At 36.2% G+C, this 21631-nt stretch overlaps 3 protein-coding genes across 3 annotated transcripts; 1 reads left to right on the top strand and 2 right to left on the bottom strand.

Moving 5' to 3' along the window:
- The first annotated feature begins 2321 nt into the window (after nt 1–2321).
- On the top strand, nt 2322–4085 carry LOC137715634 (uncharacterized). Its single transcript, XM_068454976.1, has one exon. It carries the CDS (start codon nt 2322–2324, stop codon nt 4083–4085), a length of 1764 nt encoding a protein of 587 aa, XP_068311077.1.
- Nucleotides 4086–10901: 6816 nt separating this feature from the next.
- Nucleotides 10902–14690, bottom strand: LOC137715635 (WPP domain-interacting protein 2-like). Its single transcript, XM_068454977.1, has 3 exons — nt 14555–14690; nt 13184–14359; nt 10902–11901 (listed from the first exon to the last, which is right to left on the bottom strand). The coding sequence occupies exons 2-3, from the start codon at nt 14274–14276 to the stop codon at nt 11165–11167; spliced, it is 1830 nt and encodes a 609-aa protein (XP_068311078.1). The 5' UTR covers nt 14277–14359; nt 14555–14690; the 3' UTR covers nt 10902–11164.
- Nucleotides 14691–17473: 2783 nt separating this feature from the next.
- LOC137715636 (PRA1 family protein G2-like) lies at nt 17474–18054 on the bottom strand. Its single transcript, XM_068454978.1, has 2 exons — nt 17702–18054; nt 17474–17621 (listed from the first exon to the last, which is right to left on the bottom strand). The coding sequence occupies exons 1-2, from the start codon at nt 18052–18054 to the stop codon at nt 17474–17476; spliced, it is 501 nt and encodes a 166-aa protein (XP_068311079.1).
- Nucleotides 18055–21631: the final 3577 nt, after the last annotated feature.

A 21631-nucleotide genomic window follows, 5' to 3' on the forward strand; every position in this document is an offset into this window, starting at 1 on the left:
TTAGTACTACGATATAATGATATTCTTCGATCAAGTTGTTCCTCTTTACTTGTAAGTGAGATGTTTTATGTTCGATTATTGTCAAGGGCAAATTTGAGCCAAATTATTGTCTATTGTAAGGCTTAGCCTACCCCTTCTCTTTCGTACGGTAGATAATATCGTTTGTTAAAAAAAATTAGACAAAAAGCTTGCTGGTCAAAGACTCAAATGTAACGACTTCCTTCACACATTTTCCTTCGTCAAAACATTAAGTAGAGAATTTAAATTCCTTGCTCATAAAATTGGAAACATGGAGACCATTCAAAGGTTTGAAACCGCGTGGAAACAAAAGGATAGAAGAAATAAATTGGAAAATTTGCTCCTCTACTCACTTTCTTATTTGGACTCTAGTCATGTGTGTGGTGAGTGGTGAATGGTGGGAACATGAGGGTTGAACATCTCATGTAATTATACAATTGGAGAAACGTTTGAAAATAAAAAATTTTCATCACTTGTATTAACATTTGGCGTACCATCATGTGTTTTGAGCACATTGAAAAATTTGGTGAATATGGTGGTGTGAGGTGTGAAAATTCACATGAAAGAGGATTAAAGGGGATAATAATGACATGCATTAACTTAAAGGATGGTGATAAGCACGGATTTTGAAACTAACCCAAGAGAGTTCCCACTTTGCTAGGCTTCTTGGCCTTTTTTAATTTCCTCTCCTTGATAGAGTAGGAAATCCTTTCGGGATTTTATTCTAAATAGAAAAATGAGATTTTTTTAATATATGCTGCGAATATCTCATGTATTGAAAATTTTAATGGACATATTATCGGTTAAAGATTCAACAATTAAAGTTGCAAAAATTTAGTTTATAAATTACATCAAAGTATAGTAAAATTTTCATTACAAAATAGTGGAATAATTTATCATTGATTAACACTTATAAAAGGTAACACAAATAAGAAGAGAAAAAAAAAAAAACTCCTTAAAAAAAGAAGACAAAAAGCTAATTTTTGGGGTTGGAGGAATAATGAGAAAAGATTGTATCCTAAATTTTTGTGAAAACTGAGAGAATTCCGGATGATTGGCCTCGGAGTATCTTCCAAGGAAGATTAAAATTAAATTATAATGTAAGACAAAAATTAGAAAAAAAAAAATTTTAAGGAGGAAATTCCAAAAACCCTTACTCTTTGGGGCAGGTATGGTTTATTGTTGTAAGGGGGGCTCCTAAATAGTCATAGTGGGATAGAAGAGAGTGGTACACTTCACACTAAACAGTACTACCTAAACCTTCGTTTGGATGGAGTTTAATTTTTAATTTTTCATTGAACTCTTCTTATTTTTTGAAGGATCTCTATCAAAATTAGGATTGTTATGACCTCTTTGTCAATCTACAGTTTAAAGTTAATTTTGTGTTAACATTATAAAATATTGTACCAAAAACATGAAATAACAAAGATTTTATAGAAAATCTTAAGAGAGTTTGATTATCAGTTCTCTATTTTTTGTGCGGTGGTTTTATGGTTTTCAAACTTCTCAAAATTCTCACTCTTCTCGGTTAGTGACTCAAAATTCCGTGAGAATTTGGAGATTCTGAAAGAACGGATTAACAGGCTTTGACAGTCAAATTGCCCATGAACCAAAACTCATACAAACAGCAGTTAAATCCCAAAATAATATTAATTAAAAAACCTAACAATATCTATAAAAATATAACAATTATAATTCTCATTCTATAACAATTTGGTGACTTGAAAGACCGAAGGCCTGCCTAACTGCCGCAGAATTTGTGAAGTCCTCTCTCTCTCTCTCTCTCTCTCTCTCTCTCTCTCTCTTATCTCTTCTGGGTTTGTTTGTCTGCTCCTTTCCTTAGCTATTTTTCAACTCTAATCCTTTTTTTGAGCTGTAATCTGATGACATCATTAGCTGGATGCCACAGTTTCCTTGTTTTCTTTCCCCTCTTAGAGTTCTTGATTATAGGGAGATCAGGATTTTCAGGACTTATAATTAACCAAAACAAGATCATGATCAAAGTAGCCTAATTTTGCTTCTCAGCTAAGCTAACCTTTTCACATTTATATTTTCATATATAATATATATGTGTATGTGTGTGTGTGTGTGTGTGTGTGTGTGTGTGTATAATCTCAATCTGCTAGTAGGGTTCCCGCATACTCACATCTGCTCCTTAGCTTTAGCTCCTTTCTACCAAAATCTTCTTTCTTTTCTTATTCCCCAAGCACCCAAAAAAAAGAAAATCTAGACGATCATTAAAATCCTCACTAGCTGCGGTTTCACACTATCATTAAATTTCCGAGCTGGGTTTTTTTTCTCACATGGATATCGAACACCAAGAGACTAGGTTTCCACCACTAGCTGCCAGCGATCAGGAGCGAAAGCCCCCAAAGAAACTGAGCGGGGAAGAGATGGAGAGCAACAATGGAGGACTGTTTCTGAAGCTCAAGGTTGCAAAGCCGGAACCTTTAGGCCAAAACCCTCAAAACTTTTCTGCTGCTCCGCTGCCGGAATTTACCCGATTCTGCGAGGTCTGCCTCAAGGGTTTCAGCTCAGGTAAGGCTCTTGGAGGCCACATGAGAATGCATGTTCAAGCTAACAAGGAATTGTTTAATCAGTCTCGCAAGAACACGATTTCATCAAAACCCAACAATTCGAAACCAAGAAATTCCAATGTTGGAAGCTCGAATGCTGGTGGGATTTTGGGGATTGGAGGAAATAGCAGCAGCATCAGCAATATGAAGCCTGTTTGTTGCGTTTGCGGCAAGAATTTTCCGTCGATGAAGTCACTTTTTGGGCATATGAGGTCGCATCCCGAGAGAGAATGGAGGGGAATTCAGCCGCCTCCGACCGCCAAAAACAGCTCTTCTTCCACTGTGTCAGATGCTGTGCCTGATCAGAGTAATAGGAAAGCTCAGGAGGATCAGATTGAGTCTGATGAGACGTTTTTCAGGTCGAAAAGTTCGGTTCTTAATCTGTCCAAGACTCTGCCTAAATGGTCACAAACCGCAAGGAGAGGGAGGAAGAGCGGCAGCACAGGATTTGAGTCCGACTCTGACCAGTCCGTCTCCGGATTGGATTCGAGAAGTCCCAGGACTGTTGAAGAAGACGAAGAGCAGATGGAGGAAGCTGTCCATGATCTTTTGATGCTAGCTCAGGCCAATCCATTGGAAGGAGGAGGAGCTGATGAGACCATGTGTGAGGTCACCAACAGCAATTTCTTGATCACCACCAATCAGGACCGAGAGGGTGGACTTCCATACCATGGGTACACTGCACCCGCCACCGTGGGGTCCACAAACAAGAGGAAGGGAGCATCATCTGAGGTGAAGAGGAGCGATAAAAAATGGTATGATGCATATGGTGGTGGGTTTGGTCAAGAAAATTCAACGGTGAAGAATTTCTTGAAGCTTGGATTAATGGAGGAGGAAAATATTGGAAACCATAATAATATGGAGGATGAATTGTCAGACAGTCAGAATTCTGAGAGCATTGCGGTGGTGAGGAGGAAGAGGAGGAAGATGAAGTTGGTGGACTTGGAAGGAAGGCTGAGGTACAAGTGCAATCTCTGTGCGAAGTGTTTCCCGAGCCACCAAGCTCTGGGAGGACACATGTCAAGCCACAACAAGCTCAAGGGGATCACGGTGGCCCACTCATCAATGGAGGACCAGTCTGCATCCGCTGACGATCCGGCTGCTGAAGATAGGGTGCATGGTGATGAAGCAGAAAGAGTAGCACTTGATCATCAGCAGCACCACCAGTGCAAAATCTGTAACAAGACCTTCCCAACAGGTCAAGCTTTGGGGGGTCATAAGAGGTGCCACTGGACTGGCCCCACTGAGCAGCAGCAGCAGCAGCAGGTGGTGGTGGTGGGTCCTTCTGAGCAGCTACAGCAGCAGCTGCAAGCTCATTCCAGTCAGACTATAGTAGGTGGTGGTGGTGGAGGAAAAGTTTTGAACTTTGACCTAAATGAGCTTCCACCAATGGAGGAGGATAACCAGGAAGGTGCAGGTACAGGTTATCAGTATGGTGGGGCAGCAGCAGCTGGATGTTCAACTTCTTCTTATAATTCAGTTACTAATTAGCTAGCCAGCTGAAGAATCTGAGGTTTTCTATCTTCTCCTCTCAGTCTCTGGCTAGCTGATATTTTTTTTAAGGGTTTTTGGATAGTTCAGTTAGTTCTTGTCCTTTAGTCTTAGATACCCTACTGCTCTTTCCAGTTTGATCAAAGTGGGGTCCATTCCCATTGGCTTTTTGGGTTAATTTTCCTCTTGTAAAAAAGCATGATGATATGGTCTTCTCAAGGTTTTTGCTTTAGTGGAAGGAGATTTCCAATATCCAAATGGTCCTATTGGGAGGAAGATGATGTAAAGAATCTGCAGGACTTCTGCATACATACAGTGTTTCTTTTTGGTTAAATTAGTTTCCCTACTTTCTCTTCCATTAATTTTCTTGTTAGAATTCAATTGTTTGATTCCATAAGTTTCAAGTTTCATATTAAGCCTTTGGTAATCAAATCTCAAATGTAGGTGCCCTTCTGGATGGAGGAATATCAAATTTACAGGATTTATATCACATTAATATACAGTTAAGTTGTTTATCTAGACTAAAACATGTCATATATATTTTGTCGAGATTTAAAGTAAAAGATCTGGACAAAAACAAAATGATTAGAAATGATTCCTCGCATATAATTTATTTCAAATTTATTGGTCTATTAAACATATTCCATACAATGTTTTCCAACTTTTGTAGATAATTTACCAGCTGCGCATTGTCAAATTCAGATCCTTTCTTTCAGTTGACTCCATTTAGATGGAATCTTGATTTTGATTTGTTTAATTGTGACATCTAACATTGAGTATATAGGGCCAGAACAAAGGAGTCATTTCTTTATGAAGTCAAGAGATTTCTCTACCCAGTGGAGGTTTTCCTCATCAACCCAATTTGCAAGAATCAACCTTTTTTTTTCCTATTCAATGCTTATTTTTGTTTTTAAGAAAATTAATTAAGCATATAAAGTTTTCTTTGTGAGATTTAAGAGAAGCATCTAACAAATCTCCAAAAGCAACTTGTTAGTGTTTGGGAATTTGGTGTGTATTTCCACATAAACTAGAGGGGGGAAGGGGGTCTGTTTTGTAAAGGTCATTGTGTACTGATAGAGATGTAGAATTTTTTCCAAATCACCTAATTTAATTGCAAAATCAACAAAGATGAAGCAACAGGTTACTAATAGTCTAATAGTCTAAACATTGATTTGTCTAAGCACACAATTATTAGTTCCTCTCCAGCTTAAGCTTTTACCATCTCTTCTCACTTTGTGACCAGGTCAGCAAAAGAATAATAAGACAACAGATTAACTCAAAGTGTCTAGATTCAGTTATTTAGTTTTGCAAAGGAATTGGTATATTAGTTGTGTATATGGTAACTTGTAATTTTCACATTAGCATTGTAAGTAAAACGTCTCTAAAGTAATACCTTATAATGGAATAACATTCTTAAAGTCATAAAAGATTCTGGACTGGTTATGTATTAGAATAAACTTCATATTGTAATAAGTTATAATTTTTCTTGACATTATGTTAAGGAAACACGCCTCTACATAGTTATAATTGTCACTAAGTACAAAATATGCAACAAATTAAATCCTTGGAGCGTCCAAGGAATCCTATTTAGGAAATACATAATTCATTAAGGATAAATAAGTCAATAAATAATATTTCAGTTATGTATTAGAATAAACTCCATATTGTAATAAGTTTTAATTTTTCTTGGTCTCATCTTAAGGAAACACACTTTCACATAACAAAAATTTGCAAGGAATCCTATTTAAGAAATACAACATTCATTAATGGTAAATAAAGCAATAAATAATAATTTAAGCTATATCTTCATTAAGCAATAACCTCCTTAAAATTATAAAATTGGTTCGGTCTCAACTGTATAACTTTAGAGAGGTTTTACTGTATATAATTTCATAAGTTTTATGTCATTATGCTCCTGAAATTTCTTACTTCAAACAATATCGAAAGATACAATGTTATAATGTTTACATAATGGTAAATTTAAATCAGTAATATTAGGTTGATGTTGGTCAAATTCTATAGTTTAAATTCACGATTAAACAATATAAACATCTGTCACACAAAAGAATGCTAAATCCCATAGCTAGTTATTTGTGTATAGTACTCATAATTCATTTGCATTGAAGGATGCTTTGTATTTAGGGTAGAAGAAAATAGAAAGGATAAGACTCAACTGTTTCATTGACGATTTCTTGTGATCTCAAACTTTTTATACTATCATTTTTTACTTTTATATCCCTTGGCACTTTTCTCACGGCAACTGCAAAACAGACATGCACCACCCTACCAATGTAACGTGCGCTTTCGTGCCTTTATGTCGTTGGTACTAGGATGCACTCACACGCATATTTTATTAACTTTGGATTAATTAATTTTTAATTATAAGAAAATTATATTTAAAGCGAAATCATGCACATGGTTCTTTTCATACCTTGTTTTGGACTTTTGGTGTGATTCTGTACATTGTTTCACCTTACAGAAGGTGGTGTTCATATCTTAAAATGGCTTATATGTCACTATAATTAATAAAGATGAATTCACTTTGGAACATTTATACAATATACCTAGAAAGTCATGAATTGGTCCAACATTAGTGGTTGCTAATTATGCAGCTCTAGTATTTTCTTTCTTCTCTTAAACAAGAACCAATTGATGGCTTCGTCACTGCAATCCACTATGTTGGGGGCCGGAAAAACTCACAGTGGCATTTCATCCTCCTCCTGACCACCATCGTGTGATTCATCAATGTCAGGAATCGAACTCAGGACGTGATGTGTAGAATACGATCCTAAAATTCGTCTTCAACCACTGAGCCACACCGTGATGGTTGTAGCTCTATAGTATTTTAGAAATTGACATTTTTTTTCACAATTACTGCAAATGACTAGATGGACAGAACCATATTTGGTTAATCAAACGTTCGATGTTGTTGTAATTGATATGCATTACCATCTTCACTTTGAGAAATGCATCTATATCATGTTTCACATTTACTTGCTATATTCCAAATGCGTTTTTTAGACAAATTTCTTGCATACAACACGTGTATATGCATATTCATTTTTGAAATAATCAATTCTCATGATGGTCAAGAAATTAGTTATTATAATAGATGTGGTGTTGTATTCAAGAATTTCTTCCTCGTGATGCATGATGTATTTATGATGAGTTCTACAGACATGAGATGTAATTAGTAATTCTGTTAATAGCGTAATTAGCATGCGTGTAAGGGTCACATTTACAATCTTAAGCCGTCTGGTCGTGCATTGTATTGGTGATTTTAATTAATTGATACTTGTTAATGTGTTGTCATGCATTGCACTATAAGTCTATATCAGATAAAGCTTGAATCTAAATTCATAATCTTACATATGCAATTTATAATCCGTGTATACACAAAAATTAATGAACTATTATTTAGCATCACAACCCACCAAAAAATCTTAGGGATTGTTTGGTATTCTATTAAAAAAAATTCATCATTTCTCAAAACATTTCTAAGAAGATCTCTTGAAAAAAAATTTCAAAAAACTCAAAAACTTGTTTGGTATGATATTTAAAATTGTTTTTAAATCTTAAACTTAAACTGGACAAAGAAATTAGAAAGAGAGGTGGTCGGAGAAGGGGGAGAAGGAAGAGAGAAAAGAAAACAAAGAGAGGATTGGGGGAGATATAGAAAAGGGAGGAAACAAAAGAAAAAGAAAAAAAAAGAAGAGAGAAAATGAAGAGAGCGGATCAGGTGAGAGAGAAAGAAAAAATAAGAGAAAGAGATAGATCTAGAGTGGGAGGGGAGGAGAGATAAGAAAAGAGTGAGTTTTAAGTATAAAAGCTCTAAAAACTCATTTTTAGTGTTTTTAGAGAAATTCAGTTTTTGAAAATAGTGGTACTAAACAAGTTTTGAAGGCCTAAAACTTGAAAAGTATTTTTAAGTTTAAAAAGTTAGATTCAAGTAAAGTACCAAACAAGCCCTCAAAATTTTAAATTATTTGTGGCCATTGTTTTTTTTTTTTATCTTTTTTTATTTTTTTTGGTACAAAGGTAAACATTTCCATTACCAACAACCCAAGTTACACAGTTGGCCATTGTTTGGACATTGAAATTCTTGTGCTATAGGTAGACCAAGCTCAAGTCTTTCCACATTCATATAATTGAGCGGACAAATCAATTTTCTCCACATGCACTGATTATATTTTTCATAGAGGTAAACTCATCTATACAAATATATATAGTTTTTGTCAAATATTTCGACCAACAATGTGGTCAATTAAATATGTAAAAATAACCGGATATTAGGTTAATATATATTATTGACTTATTCCGTCATGACTTGAGATTTAAAGGTCCGTGGTGGTTTAACATGGTATAAGAGCTTCGGTTTTGCAAGAGATTATAAATTCAAAGCCTCCAATTTTTAATCTTACACTTCTTTCTGTTAATTATCTTCAAACTCAAAAGAAACTTACAAGAGAGACAGTATTTGCTTGGTCTTTGAATGGAACGGGAACAAAAATGAGTTAGAGAAAAGGGAAATATATACAAATGACAATAGTTATAAACTTTTAATCAAAGCAATGATATATCAGAGGCAGAGGCATAAGACCTAGAGGAAACTTAACTTTGTTAAGCTCCGCGTAATTATGTTTATGGTTTATACACGGCTTATTGTCTATATTGCGGCAGAAAGATGCTTAAGTACTAGAGTGCTGGATTTGATACCGTCATGGTCGGGTAAACTATGCCCTAACTAGACTTAGTGTAAACATAATACAATAGAGATCAACTGCAGAATTTGTGTCCTTGGAAACATCTAAATCTAACCAAACGCACTACCTGTGTCATGCGTTATATATCATTGCTTGTACTTTGCACTTCTTCTTCAATTCCAATTTATCTATGATCAACAAAAGTTTATAATATAATACGATGTATAAAGTTTTTTACTGTTAAGATTTTTTTTGTAAAGTGTTCAATGAACAAAATTTGACGACCATGTGTATCTTGTACACGAGCATACAATTTTCGCCGGTTAGTAAATCTAACAGTCTTTTTTGTCTAATATGATGTTTGTTAGCAGCAGGGTAAATGTGTGTTTTGATTTCACCGGTTCAGTTATGCATTTGTGCCGGACTAGCTGTTTTAACTTTGCAGCTCTTGGCAACGGATCCGTCTTTAAAACGGTTCAAATCACACTGGAAGGGTGTCGATGCAGCTAAAAGACTTGGAGATGTTCTTACCATTGTTGTTGTTGCTGTTACGCCGGTTCTTTAGCTTCAGTTATGACTGTAATCAACTTGGTACTTTCGTAATTTTAATGTGTGTATAATTTGGTCGTACAAACTGAGATTCATCTGTGGACTGCGCGACCGTGGGGAAGTGGATCGTGAAGAGCACGGATGACTCACGTAACACGAAATGGATACTTGTGAACTCCAAGTCTTGTCTCGTTCTGCCCAGAAGTGCTTTTCAGAGAAGCATCTCCAAAGGAACCTCGAGTTGGGAGGCGTTATATCAGCTGTTGGCAGCAATAATCGTGTGTTTTTCTATTTGTCACTACTAATTAAGCCATCATTTGGTTTTTTATTACAACTCAATTGTTGTTAATTTACATTATTTACTGAAAGAGTTGATTGCAAATATTAAATCAGGGGTTCCAATACTAAACCAACAAAAGCATACTTTTTGGAAATATGCGAATTAACACAAAAGTTCATTTCATTCACTATTAAACCCTATGGTTTTAATCATCGTAGGCTGGATTTTCTTTGCCAAAATCCAAAACTGCTCGATCCACTGCTGATCGTTGTTCAAAACCAAAGACATTCAGTTGTAGTGAAAAACAACTTTATTTCTTTCTCATACATTATTCTTTCGGATAAACTGATCTATCATCCAATACCTAGCCTCTCATAATCTATTGACACGATAATGAAAAAAACAGCTGTCATTGACAATACAACCGATCTCGATGCTCATACAAATAGGAACGAGTCAAGTTATTATTGAGCTCAAGACATTTGCCATCAAAACCAACAATCCGTCATGTGACTTTTGTTGGATGCATTTGACTGGAGTTCTCATTAGATTGTTCTGCACCATCTAATATCTCGAGCTTCCAGGTGGCGGCCGTGTCTATAATAACATTAGCACTTTCATCATCATGTTTGAATTTTGAATGTACTAGAGAACTATTGGTGAAGACGATTTGATCAAGGCGAGAAGATTTGGTCAAGGGCGAGAGGCTGAATAACTTCAACGATAATATTGATACTTCATGGTTTTACAATACATGAGCATACAAGCCAAGTTCCATAAGGAAACTACTTACACACATATTTTAATTACAACAACAATAACAAAGCCTTTTCCCATTATGTGGAATCGACTGTATGAATCATAGAACGCCATTGTGCTCGATTCTGGCTATATAGTGCGTCACTTATGGGTGACGCCCTAGCTTTAGTGCGATTTCATTCTGAATTCATTTTCATAAAGATTCGATGTAACCTAGGAGTGTCGGCTGTCGACTACCTGACGCCCTCCCCCTCCTCCTTTACGCACAGATTTCAATTAAATATACAAAATCAACTCCTACCTAAAATAGGACTCCCAGAATCTCCTATAATATTTAGGATTAATGTCCCAACATGCACTCGTCTTGGTCTGGTATTTTGTTGAGCAAAGTAAAGCCAGATGGGTGCCAGAAGACCTTAACTTATGTCTTAAACATCGTCAAGGAAGTTCACCAAAAAAATAAACATCGTCAAGGAACATCCGTTACAAGTGATTCGACGTTCCTTAAATTTCGACTCATAGAACAATCCACCAAACAAAATTGAAAACACGAAAAATACAGTTACGGAAGGTATAATACGCTATAAGCACTTGTATATAAGCAATCATTTTGAGATGCTTTTGTTCCTATGAAAGCAAAAATTACAACAATGTTACATAAAAACGTAAACAGAAAAACAAATGAGGAAGAAAAGGTTCTACACGATAAAAGATCAAATTTAACCTTCAATATTTGCCTAAGGAGGTTGAGAATACACAAAAACAAAATGGCGTTGCTGGTCTCGTGCTCAGGTGGGTACAGCCACCCCTTGATGGGATGACTGCGAGAGAAACAAGAATATCGCCAAGCCCAGCAATATTAACTGAATAAAAAGACACGAAGTAATCTTACAAAACCTCTTCTGGATGCTGAAAACCTCTTCGGTCTCTAAAATATCTCCGGATAATATTCCCAACTCCATTGTTCGTTTCTTTAGCTTTGCGGCCCTAATTTCTACTTCTCCAAGCTTGTTCAGCATCTGTGCTTGTTCTCCAGCTAGTGCTTCTTGCTCATCAAGCAGTGCGATTTGGCCACCTGCAGCAAGTTTCAACCTCTGTGTGGAACTTTTAATAGCAATGAACTCAACCTGAGCTTCAATCACTTGCCTAAACACGCCATCAAGTTCAGCCTCTAGCTCTCGACTTTTTTCCTCCTCTAAACCTACGGTACTACCTGAATCTTCTTTTGCAGACTTGCTAACGTTAATCATATCTTCAAGTTCAGCAACCCTGGATTCTTTCACCTCCAGTATAGCTCTCGTCTCATCCAGCTTGCTTTCCAAAAGCTTCACATTTTGTTTCAAACTCAAGACCTGAGATTCCATGGACTTCGAAGAACTTTGTCCAATCTTATCAAAACCAAAATGGTCAGATAAGTTGGATTCATTGATTCCCGAATCACTTGAATAGATATCGGCAGGTATACCACCACCATTAGAATCCGCTGACAAAGTTTCCTTCCCAATCTCCCCAAATTTCTGAACCTCTGCATGAACACACATGACTCCATTAATTTAATGTCCAAAATACGCCATAACAATATAGCAGAACTCCCAAAAAAGAAAAACACAACCAAAATTCATATTTCAGACAAAGCAGTCAAAAATAGCTTCAGCAGGAAACAAACCATCGCTAATAAGAAACACAGACAGCAACAAGTTAAGAAAGGAAATAAACCGAAACTACTTTGAAAAGCAAAGCGCAGCCCATTAATCAAAGTCTCAATATGCAGACCACAATAAATGGGAATATTTTTGCTCACCACACTAAAGTGATGTGATGCTCACCACCCTATTGATTACCGTTGGATGAGTTTGATTTAATCTATCTACTACACAAATCTCGAAATTTAAACTAATCTAACAGTATTTAATGAGTTGGTAAGCATTACCACCACTTTAGGGTGGTTAGCAAAAATGCACTCGTAGGAAGGGGGTTAAAACAATGAACCCACAAGAAATAAAAAGAAAATGATACAATAACCAAGATGGATCAAGCAAAAAACCAAGCCTTTAGTCTAAAAGAGGGAAAGAGAAACACTAAGTGCTATCACACCGCGACTTTTGAGTATAAAAAGAATGCGAGACAATAACTTCAATGATGATACAATGAGTTATGTTAACATCTGGGCTTCTCAAAATGTTTATGAATCCACCAGAAAGATTCAACAAATATAATACCCACGAGGCACACAAAATAAGAGGTATTTCACAAACCCTTATTCAGATCCCCTAAACACATGAAAATTGAACAAACTTACATGTGTAAACGTACAAACTTAAAAGAAGATTAGCATATGGCTGCCATGGAGACTCTCCCACCCATTAATTACATTGTTTGCAGACTACCCTAGTAAAGAGGTCCTTCAGACTACTCAAAAAATGACCAAAAGCTTTGCTTGCAGAACTCCTAAATCTATGCCCTGTATACCACTTGGATCCAACGATGGTCAATGTGTAATAACGGTAGAGACTTGGACTTTTACAGAACAAAATTGACATGTTTAGCACAGACCACAGTTTTGCGAGATCAGGTTTTTCAAAATAATCTTTCTATGATTTTAATAGTTATTCTACTGGTTTCTACCCTATCCTGATCATCACAGGAAGTAGCTGAACAAAACATTCTAATTAGGCAATAAACAATATGGATTCATCAAATTTATTGGAAGACCAACACGTGAAACGTCTGGAAAGCAGCAATACAACACAAAAACACCAACTTTATTTTGTAATTTTTTATATTTGAGCGGATTTAGGCAATCTAACCTTTAGCAAGTGCTTCTTGTACAGACTGGAGATTAAGGATAGACTCAACCAGTGGATCTTGATCTGTCAAGGACCTATGGTTCTTATTCTTTCCTACTTTAGCCATCCACGGCAAGTCTGTCAGAAAGTCGCCCTGAGAAAAATCTTCAACATCTCCCACATTCTCTTTGCTATAACCAGTTTGAGCTTCTTCACTGTATTGTGGTTCACTTGCATGAACTTCATCACTGTCTTCTCCATCATGACTCATTGATCTTCCACTTTGCTTCCCATTACTACTCAAAATAGGACTCTGCATAAAGACAAAGTTGGAGCTTCTTGAGTCAGATTCCATGCTGGAGTAAGAGTTTTCCTTCTCAACTGTGCCCCTGTCTCCTCTATGCTTCTTACTACTTTCAGCTTGTGTCTTTCCCTGTTGAGCTTTTTGAGCTGAATTGCTCACGCTCCTCCCGCTAGTACTCTTCATCTTGTTCTTATCCCACGCGTGCCCAAATGCTGCAGGGAGCTCAAACTTGGCCTTTGGAACACTGGCAGCTGTCGAAGACTTGCTACTACTGTTCTCAGAATCTGCGACAGCAGCAAATGCAGAACCCACAGCAAACCTAGAATCCGAACTTGAACCAGGAATGGCAAAGCTATCAGCAACTCCCACATTTCTCAACATATTCACGGATCCAACAGAAACATCACTATTATTATGCCTGATCTCAATGGGCCAGTTCTTTGGCTTAACTGGGTTTCCATTACCAGACAAACCCCGCTTCAAAACTTTACTAGAATCATCAACTGCATTGTCATTATCATCCTTGGCAAAATTTCTCTTAATTCTTTTCCACTTCCTTAAGCCGCGCCCTTTGACGGTTGGAGGAGACCCCCCAACGGGAGATTTGGCTGCCGGATGACTCAAATTCACTGCCTGTTCAGTGCCACCATCATTAACTCTACTATCTGCTACATTTCCAATCTCATTACCACATGACCCGTTGTTCCTAATCGAATTACTACTACCGTCATCGCCATCTGCAGCAGCAGAATCGGAAACTGCTTGTGGGTTTACTGCAACATCTTCCACAGATTCATTTTCCAAATCCATAACATAGAACAATTTAGGGCTTTTCCCTCACCCCCAATTCAATCAGATCAAGAACAACTATCATTCCAACCCAGACCCAAAATCTAGCATTACAAAAAACTGAAATTAAATTTCGATCATGAACCTAAACATACTTAAATAAACGAAGAAATAAACAGATTCAGAGAACCAAATCAAACGGCAGAGCAATTAAATCCCGAATAATTGAAAATTCAGAAAAATAAAAAAACGAAACGACGAATTCAAAATTTGGGATTTTGGGGAATTGGGAAACTTACCGTTAGAATTAACTGCCTGAAGCCTAGAAGAAGACGCAGGTAGGAGATAAATTCGAAGGGCATTGGAAACCCTAAATTGTGATCGGATTTGCTATTTTATAGCGATGAAAATTTAATTAGGAAAATTTAATTCGACTAATTATTAATTAACGGGAAAAAATGATAAAGGGGAGGATTAAATACAGGTGGAGGGAACGTGGGGGACACTGAGCATCGCCACATGCACGAGGGGTGGGCCCACCCTCCACCGCACACCATTGGCCACCGCTTGCCATCTGATGGGTCGGCTTCTTGTTGTTTTTGTTGGTAATTTTGTTTTATGGTTTGCTTCGACTCTAAAACTTCGTTTCGGGCAAAGATCTTGTAATTCAAGTAGTTATAAATGTTTACTTTGCACTTGAAGTTTTAAGTTCGAGTTTCTCCTCATTTATTATTGCTTCATTTAGCATTACAAACATGGATTAAGTTGGTATTATAGTAGTTTGGATTAAACTATAGCATTTGTTTAGGAAAATTATTTGACGTTCTTTCATTGTAGGGCTTGTTTAAAAATGATTTTAACATGGCTGAAAGTATTTTTGGTGAAATATTTTTAATACTAATTCTAAGTAATAATACAAGTGAATCTCGAAAAAAATACTTAAAGTTCTTCTTGTAAGAAGCATATAACTAATGTTTACTACATAAAACACTTCAAATGCTTTTGGAATCCAAAAACATTTTCCATAAAAGAGTTTTTAATTATTTTTAAAATATTTTCAAACGAGCCCGTAGATATAGGGCTCGTTTGGATGTGTTTTTAAAATGACTAAAAGCGCTTTTAAAGAAAATATTTTTGGGTTCCAAAAGAATTTTAAATGTTTTTTTTTCAAGAAACATCAGTTATGTGCTTTTTAGGATTTACTAACATTTTCACTAAGGATTGTTTTCAAAAATGTTTTCATCAAAAAAGTTTTCAGTCATTTTAAAAGTACATTCAAACGAACTCATATAAAATCAAAGTGCCAGCCACACGTAATCACTCCCTCTTTGTACTCGAGTTCGAATATCATTTTTCATAAATTATATCAGTTTTGAATCATTGTCCCCCATTAAAGATAAATTTTAGAATGGTAAAAATTTATAATCTTTTACTCAGTTTTATTCGAGTGAATTGTTATGCTCAGGATTGTATTTTCCATTCAATGACTGCAGAATCAAATGAACTGTGATTCGTGCATATCATCAATCTAAGGACTGGGTACCATATATAATACATTGTCATTAATTTAGTTGTAGTAATAAAAGGTGAACTTGTCGATCTAAACAGCTGCAAACGCGTCGTCATTCAAACCCACATTAGGTCAAATTTTCATTTTCAGGCTCACATAGGAGAGTTTTTCAATATACTTGAAACACGAGGCAGTGCTATGTTACTATAAGTGGAGAAAGTTTTTTCAAGTGTTCCTCCATTTGTATATGACGTATGTGCCCGTGTCTCGGGCACTGGAGCTTCTAAAGGTGTGCACTAACGTACTCTAAGAAGTAGAGAAGTCCTTCGTATTCCCAAATCCAAGACCAGTGCCACAGCTTTCTCTGCTGGAAGAACAAGCTGCAAAGCAACCAAAGGGTGGACGAAGCAAGACGTGACGCTGTTGAAGGCTTAGGCGACGTTGCTGGAGACGAGGGCGAAATTGCTGCTTAGAGGCGGGCATTTCGACAGCGACGAAGAGCTTTGCGGGACTTGTAGTAGCATCAGAATAGTGATGCTCGGGCATAACTATGCCCAGACATTGGCAGCTCGATAAACTTTGGCAAAGTAAGTGAGACTGAGAAGCAAGATTTAATGAAATGAAAATCTCTGTTGCTTTGGACACAAGCAATCCTTCGTTCTATGAGGAACTCAGTTTTGTTGACACTTGTAATCAAATCCTAGTTTAGTTTGTAACATCAGCAATTTAGTATACCTTATACTTTCTTCTAGTTAGAGAATAAGAGCACAGAAAATTTGCAGTTTGTTTTCTGTGTTTTTTTTTTTTTCCTTCGGTTTTGTGCACTAAAATTTCATTTTTTTTTACACATGATATTATACTTTAAACTAACTAAACTGCAAAAAAAGGCTCGAGTACGTATGAAGGAATCCATTTGCATATTAGAGAATACATTTGCTCTAGCGAATGTAACATTTACAAGCACTAAAATCAAGGGTCCTATTTTGATAGATAAAGTAATAAAAGGTTTGCCAGGTGTGAAGTGACATGGTCCATAGCATGTGTTATGGTTAGGGTGACAAGACCTTTCTTCTATCACTTTAAATAGACTGCGTACAAACTTATGTGCAATTCAGTACAACTCAATCAAGGTAATATTTGCGTATGAACATAGAAATTCGGACTTGGTTATATCAGTTGGTCATAGTAGTGGTTTTTGCTATTTTTTATTCGAATTCTAATTTTCTCCTTGTGAGTTAGAGTAAAAGGACGATCACAAACCAACAAGGCTCCTCACTTTGTGAGGGTCAGATGAAAAACGTCTATCGTAGGCAACTTTATCTTACTTTCCAAAAAGACTGTTTTCACGACTTGAACCCATAGTCTTTTGATTACAAAAGAGCAACAATTCTATTACGCTAAAACTCGCCCCTGAAGGATTTGATGACACAAGTGAAAATGAAATCAAATGTTTTCATTCCATCGAAAATAGAATCCACAAATCAATGTTACAAAAGGAAACACAGTCCATTGTCAATTACATTTTTACACACAAAAATCAATCCACCCAACACACCAAAATCCAAAAAAAAAAACACCCCAAAAAATTCAAAAATATAAAATTAAAAAAAAAAAAAAAAAACGACAAACATTTCTTTGTCGCTTGTTTTGAAGTCACACAAAATTACACACCAAACTCGAATTTAAAAATAAATAAATAATTGAATTATCAGACTGATGAAGATGTGGGCCCAATCAATCCCTGAGAAGCAGCTTCATTCTCGTTAAGAAACAAGCCTTCTGTGTTCCGAAGCAGCCCATGGACCCCACACAACACAAGCCCAACTCCGAGGCCCAATGTAACTTTCACAAGCCCACTGCTCGCCCAAGCAACCAAACCAGAAACAACCACCAGACCCGCCATCACGGCCCAATCGCTGACGTGGTGACCCCACACCTCAAGTGGTCCTCCCTACAAACATAGATCACCAGCCACAACCCCACGACGGCCGCCGTCACCAAAAGCCATCTGGGGCTCCCGATGAGGGATAGCGCCCCGCATGATGCGATCAATAACAAGTAATTGACCCGGAAGTGGTTGGCGTTGGTCTGGATACGGGTCAGGGCGGAGGATAAGGAGTCGAGTCGGGAGATCGAGGAGGCGAATTCGGACCAAGGGCGGCGGCGGGAAACGGCGTCGTTGAGGTTTTTGATGGATCGGGTGATGGCGTCGGAGCCCGAGACGGAAATGGGTATGCTGGTATAGGTTGTTGCTGTGACGGAGTGTGACTGTGGCTTTGACGGCGACATTTTTTGGAGTGGGAGTTTGAATGTTTGACTCGTCAACCTACCCTTCAACTCTGTGAAGTCCCTGAGACTGGATTTTGATTCCATCCGGATCCAAATTATAGAGATCTTAAGAATTTTTATATTTTAATTATTTATCGTGCATTGTGTGATTAAAAATTATTTTTTTATTTTTATTTAAAATTAAATATAAATATTTGGCAAAAAAAAAAAATTTCACATAATATACGATAAAGGATTAAAATATGAAAATCCGGTGACGTTCATCTTCCCGTGAGGCTGTGACAGTCTGTCAGTTTGATTGGTTGGTGAGTGGGATTGTGTGGGACAGACAGGGAAGATGGAGACTTGGGTTGGTTTGTGGAGTTTCCATACTTTGTAGTAAAATGGTAAAAAATGTTGTGTACGTTGTGACATCTTACAATTACTTAGGCCCCTTAAGAGAAAGGGAATTCTATTTTTTTTTAAATGGAAATTAGTTGTGGGACTCTTTTTGCATCGAATTTCAACGATTCGAACTGTCTATTATATAAGTTTTGATTCATAGATCATTCTTACAAAAATTCAATTCAATTCGAAATCATTTCTTATTTAGTTATCATAATAAAATCTCAATGTTTGTTAGATAACAAAATGTTTGTCAATTTCTTTCAACTCAATTAAATGCCTAAAATATTTCCGATTTGGCTAATATTTTGTAAGGATAATCTATAAGGTGCAACTTGAAAAATGTATTGTTCAGATAGTTAAAATCTAATGCAATATAAGACGCACAACTAATCTCTATTTTTATAAAAAAGAAATTCTTCCCTTAAAGGCCTCCTACAATTACTAACCTCAGATTGTAAGTAAGTTTATCTCCTGACGAATGTTTACTATTGTGATGTTGCTCAAGAGAAAAGATTGTATTTCTTCTTCAAATAAACTTTAAATTTTGGGTGTGCAGGATGTTACAAATTTAAGTGTTGTAATAAGCGTAAACTATAAGGTTGTTATTCATGAACTTATAATATCACTAAAACGATACACATATTATATATAAGTGGATTTATAACATTACATGACAATTTGATTGCCACACTGAATAAATTTTTCAATCGATTGAGCTAAATGGTCATTCTAATTCACAAGGTAAGACACCGTAAATTTGTATCTCAAGTGATAAAAAACATTTACGCTTACATAAGTTGTCCTAAGTTCGATTCTCCCCACCGCACACTATCACTCCAAAGAAAATCTGCAAGCCAAAACTTTAGTCTACAGAACGCAAGTTCAACTCAAATTCAACCAAGAGAAAAACTTAATATAAATGAACTCAAATTTAACGTAAACTGGAAGTTAAAGAAAGGTAAAGCAGATTTGAGTTGAACTTGGGCGGGTGCGTTTAACTCTTAACCATGCAGAGTTTAATCTAAACTTGCTAGGGTTTACAATTTGTCACTAGATTCAGACTCAACTCATGATCCCTCTCGAGTGTCGAAGGTGTCAGTATCATATGTATTCAAATTTCACAGACTTCATGTCCATTGTTGCAAGTTAGTGTTCAAATAAATTAATTAATTATTAAGCATTGTGTTTTGACTTTTGTGCTTGTCCGGACGTACTCAGAATTCAGAAATTGACTAGCTATCAGCCTTTCAACATTAATAAAATATTTCCACTTCCACCGAGACGTGCAAGGACAATCTTTTCATAATGTTAGATTAAATTTTGTAAATTAAATAACATAAAAATTAATGATTGAATTATTACTTAAATGTTGAGTAACATGTTTACTTTTAATTGATAACACCTTATTTAATTTGGAAATTTAGTGTACAAATTTAATTTTTCTAGCATTATTCTTTTTCAGTTAATTAAAAAGTAATGTTAGTTAGACTAAATTTGTAAGCATGTTAATCAACACTTAAGTAATAATCCAATCATCAATTTTCATTTCATTTAGTTTATAAAATTCAATTTCCCTAACATTATCCAATGATCCTAATAAAATTACTTCCAGTAAAAGTGAGTATGAGATGTGTTAACAAAAATAGTCCTTATCGTTTGGTATGCAAACGGGACGAGACGGAACGGGATAGGACGGGACGGGACGGGATAGGACGGAACGGAACGGAGCGGGAGCAAAGATGTTCTACGATGGAAACAAAGAGGAAGAAGAAGGAGACAGAGAGGTTATAATTTTGTGTTCCACAGATATAAACGAGTCGTTCCAGGGGGGTGAGGTGGAACGAAAATTCACCCAAAACTAGTCCCGTGGAACAGCTCGTTCCACCCGTTTTAGGCGCACCAAACGTGGGACGGAACGCCTTGTCCCACTCTGTTCCGTCCCGTCCCACGTACCAAACGGTACCTAACGGACCTAACCAAGTAATTTTATGAAGTTGGTCATTCAGATTTCCCTTCCTAAACGAAGCTATCCCGAACGACCAATCATGTTTTCTTAAATCTTTAATGCATAGAAAAACCAAGTTTCTTTCTTTAATCAAACAACCAACTTTCTCGTCAAGTATAAAATTTAAAAACATTCGCATACATTCAATTACGTACAAACTACATACTTTAGAATTAATTTTTAAGAAGAAAAACCTGTATGACCAACTTCTTCGTAAAGAAACAAAATTTAAAATGAAACTTGGTTACATGGATTCACTTACAAACTCGTGGAATCAAGTTTTCAACGTTCAAGTAATGCTTCTATAAAAAATAAAAATAAAATAAAATAAAATAAAGTCCAAGTAATGCTTTTGAGAGGGCTTAGTAAGAATAAACTGACAAGAAGAAAGACAAAGAATGTCCCACAACCCACAATTTAAACAAGCAGAACCATTGTCTTTGTAAAGAGTGTAATGAGAAGTTGTCCAGCTTTTCACCATGCAAATTTCACATCCCCGCCTTCCATCCATTTGCCTTCCTAACTATCCCCTACTTTTTAATCTAAACACATAAAAACAATGGCTTTAACTTATGTTGTTGTGAAAGAAAACAAAAGTGTTCAGTTCTCTCACATATGGGCAGTATTTTACATAACACGAGTACACGACAACCATGATATTTTACATTAATAATGTATTTATATGTGTAAGTTCATCCTTGCATAACATTGTTTAATCATATTATTAACCTAAAACATCACAACAACAATATACTCTTGTAAATTGCTCTTGTCGTCAATTTACGTCAGCACCTTATAAAGCGAAGTACCACCGCGGACTGCATTATTAAGCATCTATGATATAATGCGAATCCAACGGCCATTTTTTTGTGTTTCATCTTGTCGTTTATATGTAGCTTAAATTGACCATGCAATGCACCTCTATCTCTCTCTCTAACGGCTACATTTCGTGGTAAACGTCCATGCATGCTCATGAATTCATGAACAAGCAAAGTCAATATATAGTACCATATATATACATATTTATATATATATATATATATATATATATTTGTTACGTACCATGGAAAATGAAGCTAAGAGAAAGCAACAAACGAAGAATAAGTAGTGACAGGAAACCTGCATAGAATTACCCTAATTCTATTGAATGGGGTCTCATTCGTCACTGTTGCGTGTGCATTCAAC

This window comes from Pyrus communis, chromosome 14, assembly GCF_963583255.1.
Source record: "Pyrus communis chromosome 14, drPyrComm1.1, whole genome shotgun sequence".
Taxonomy (NCBI): Eukaryota; Viridiplantae; Streptophyta; class Magnoliopsida; order Rosales; family Rosaceae; genus Pyrus; species Pyrus communis.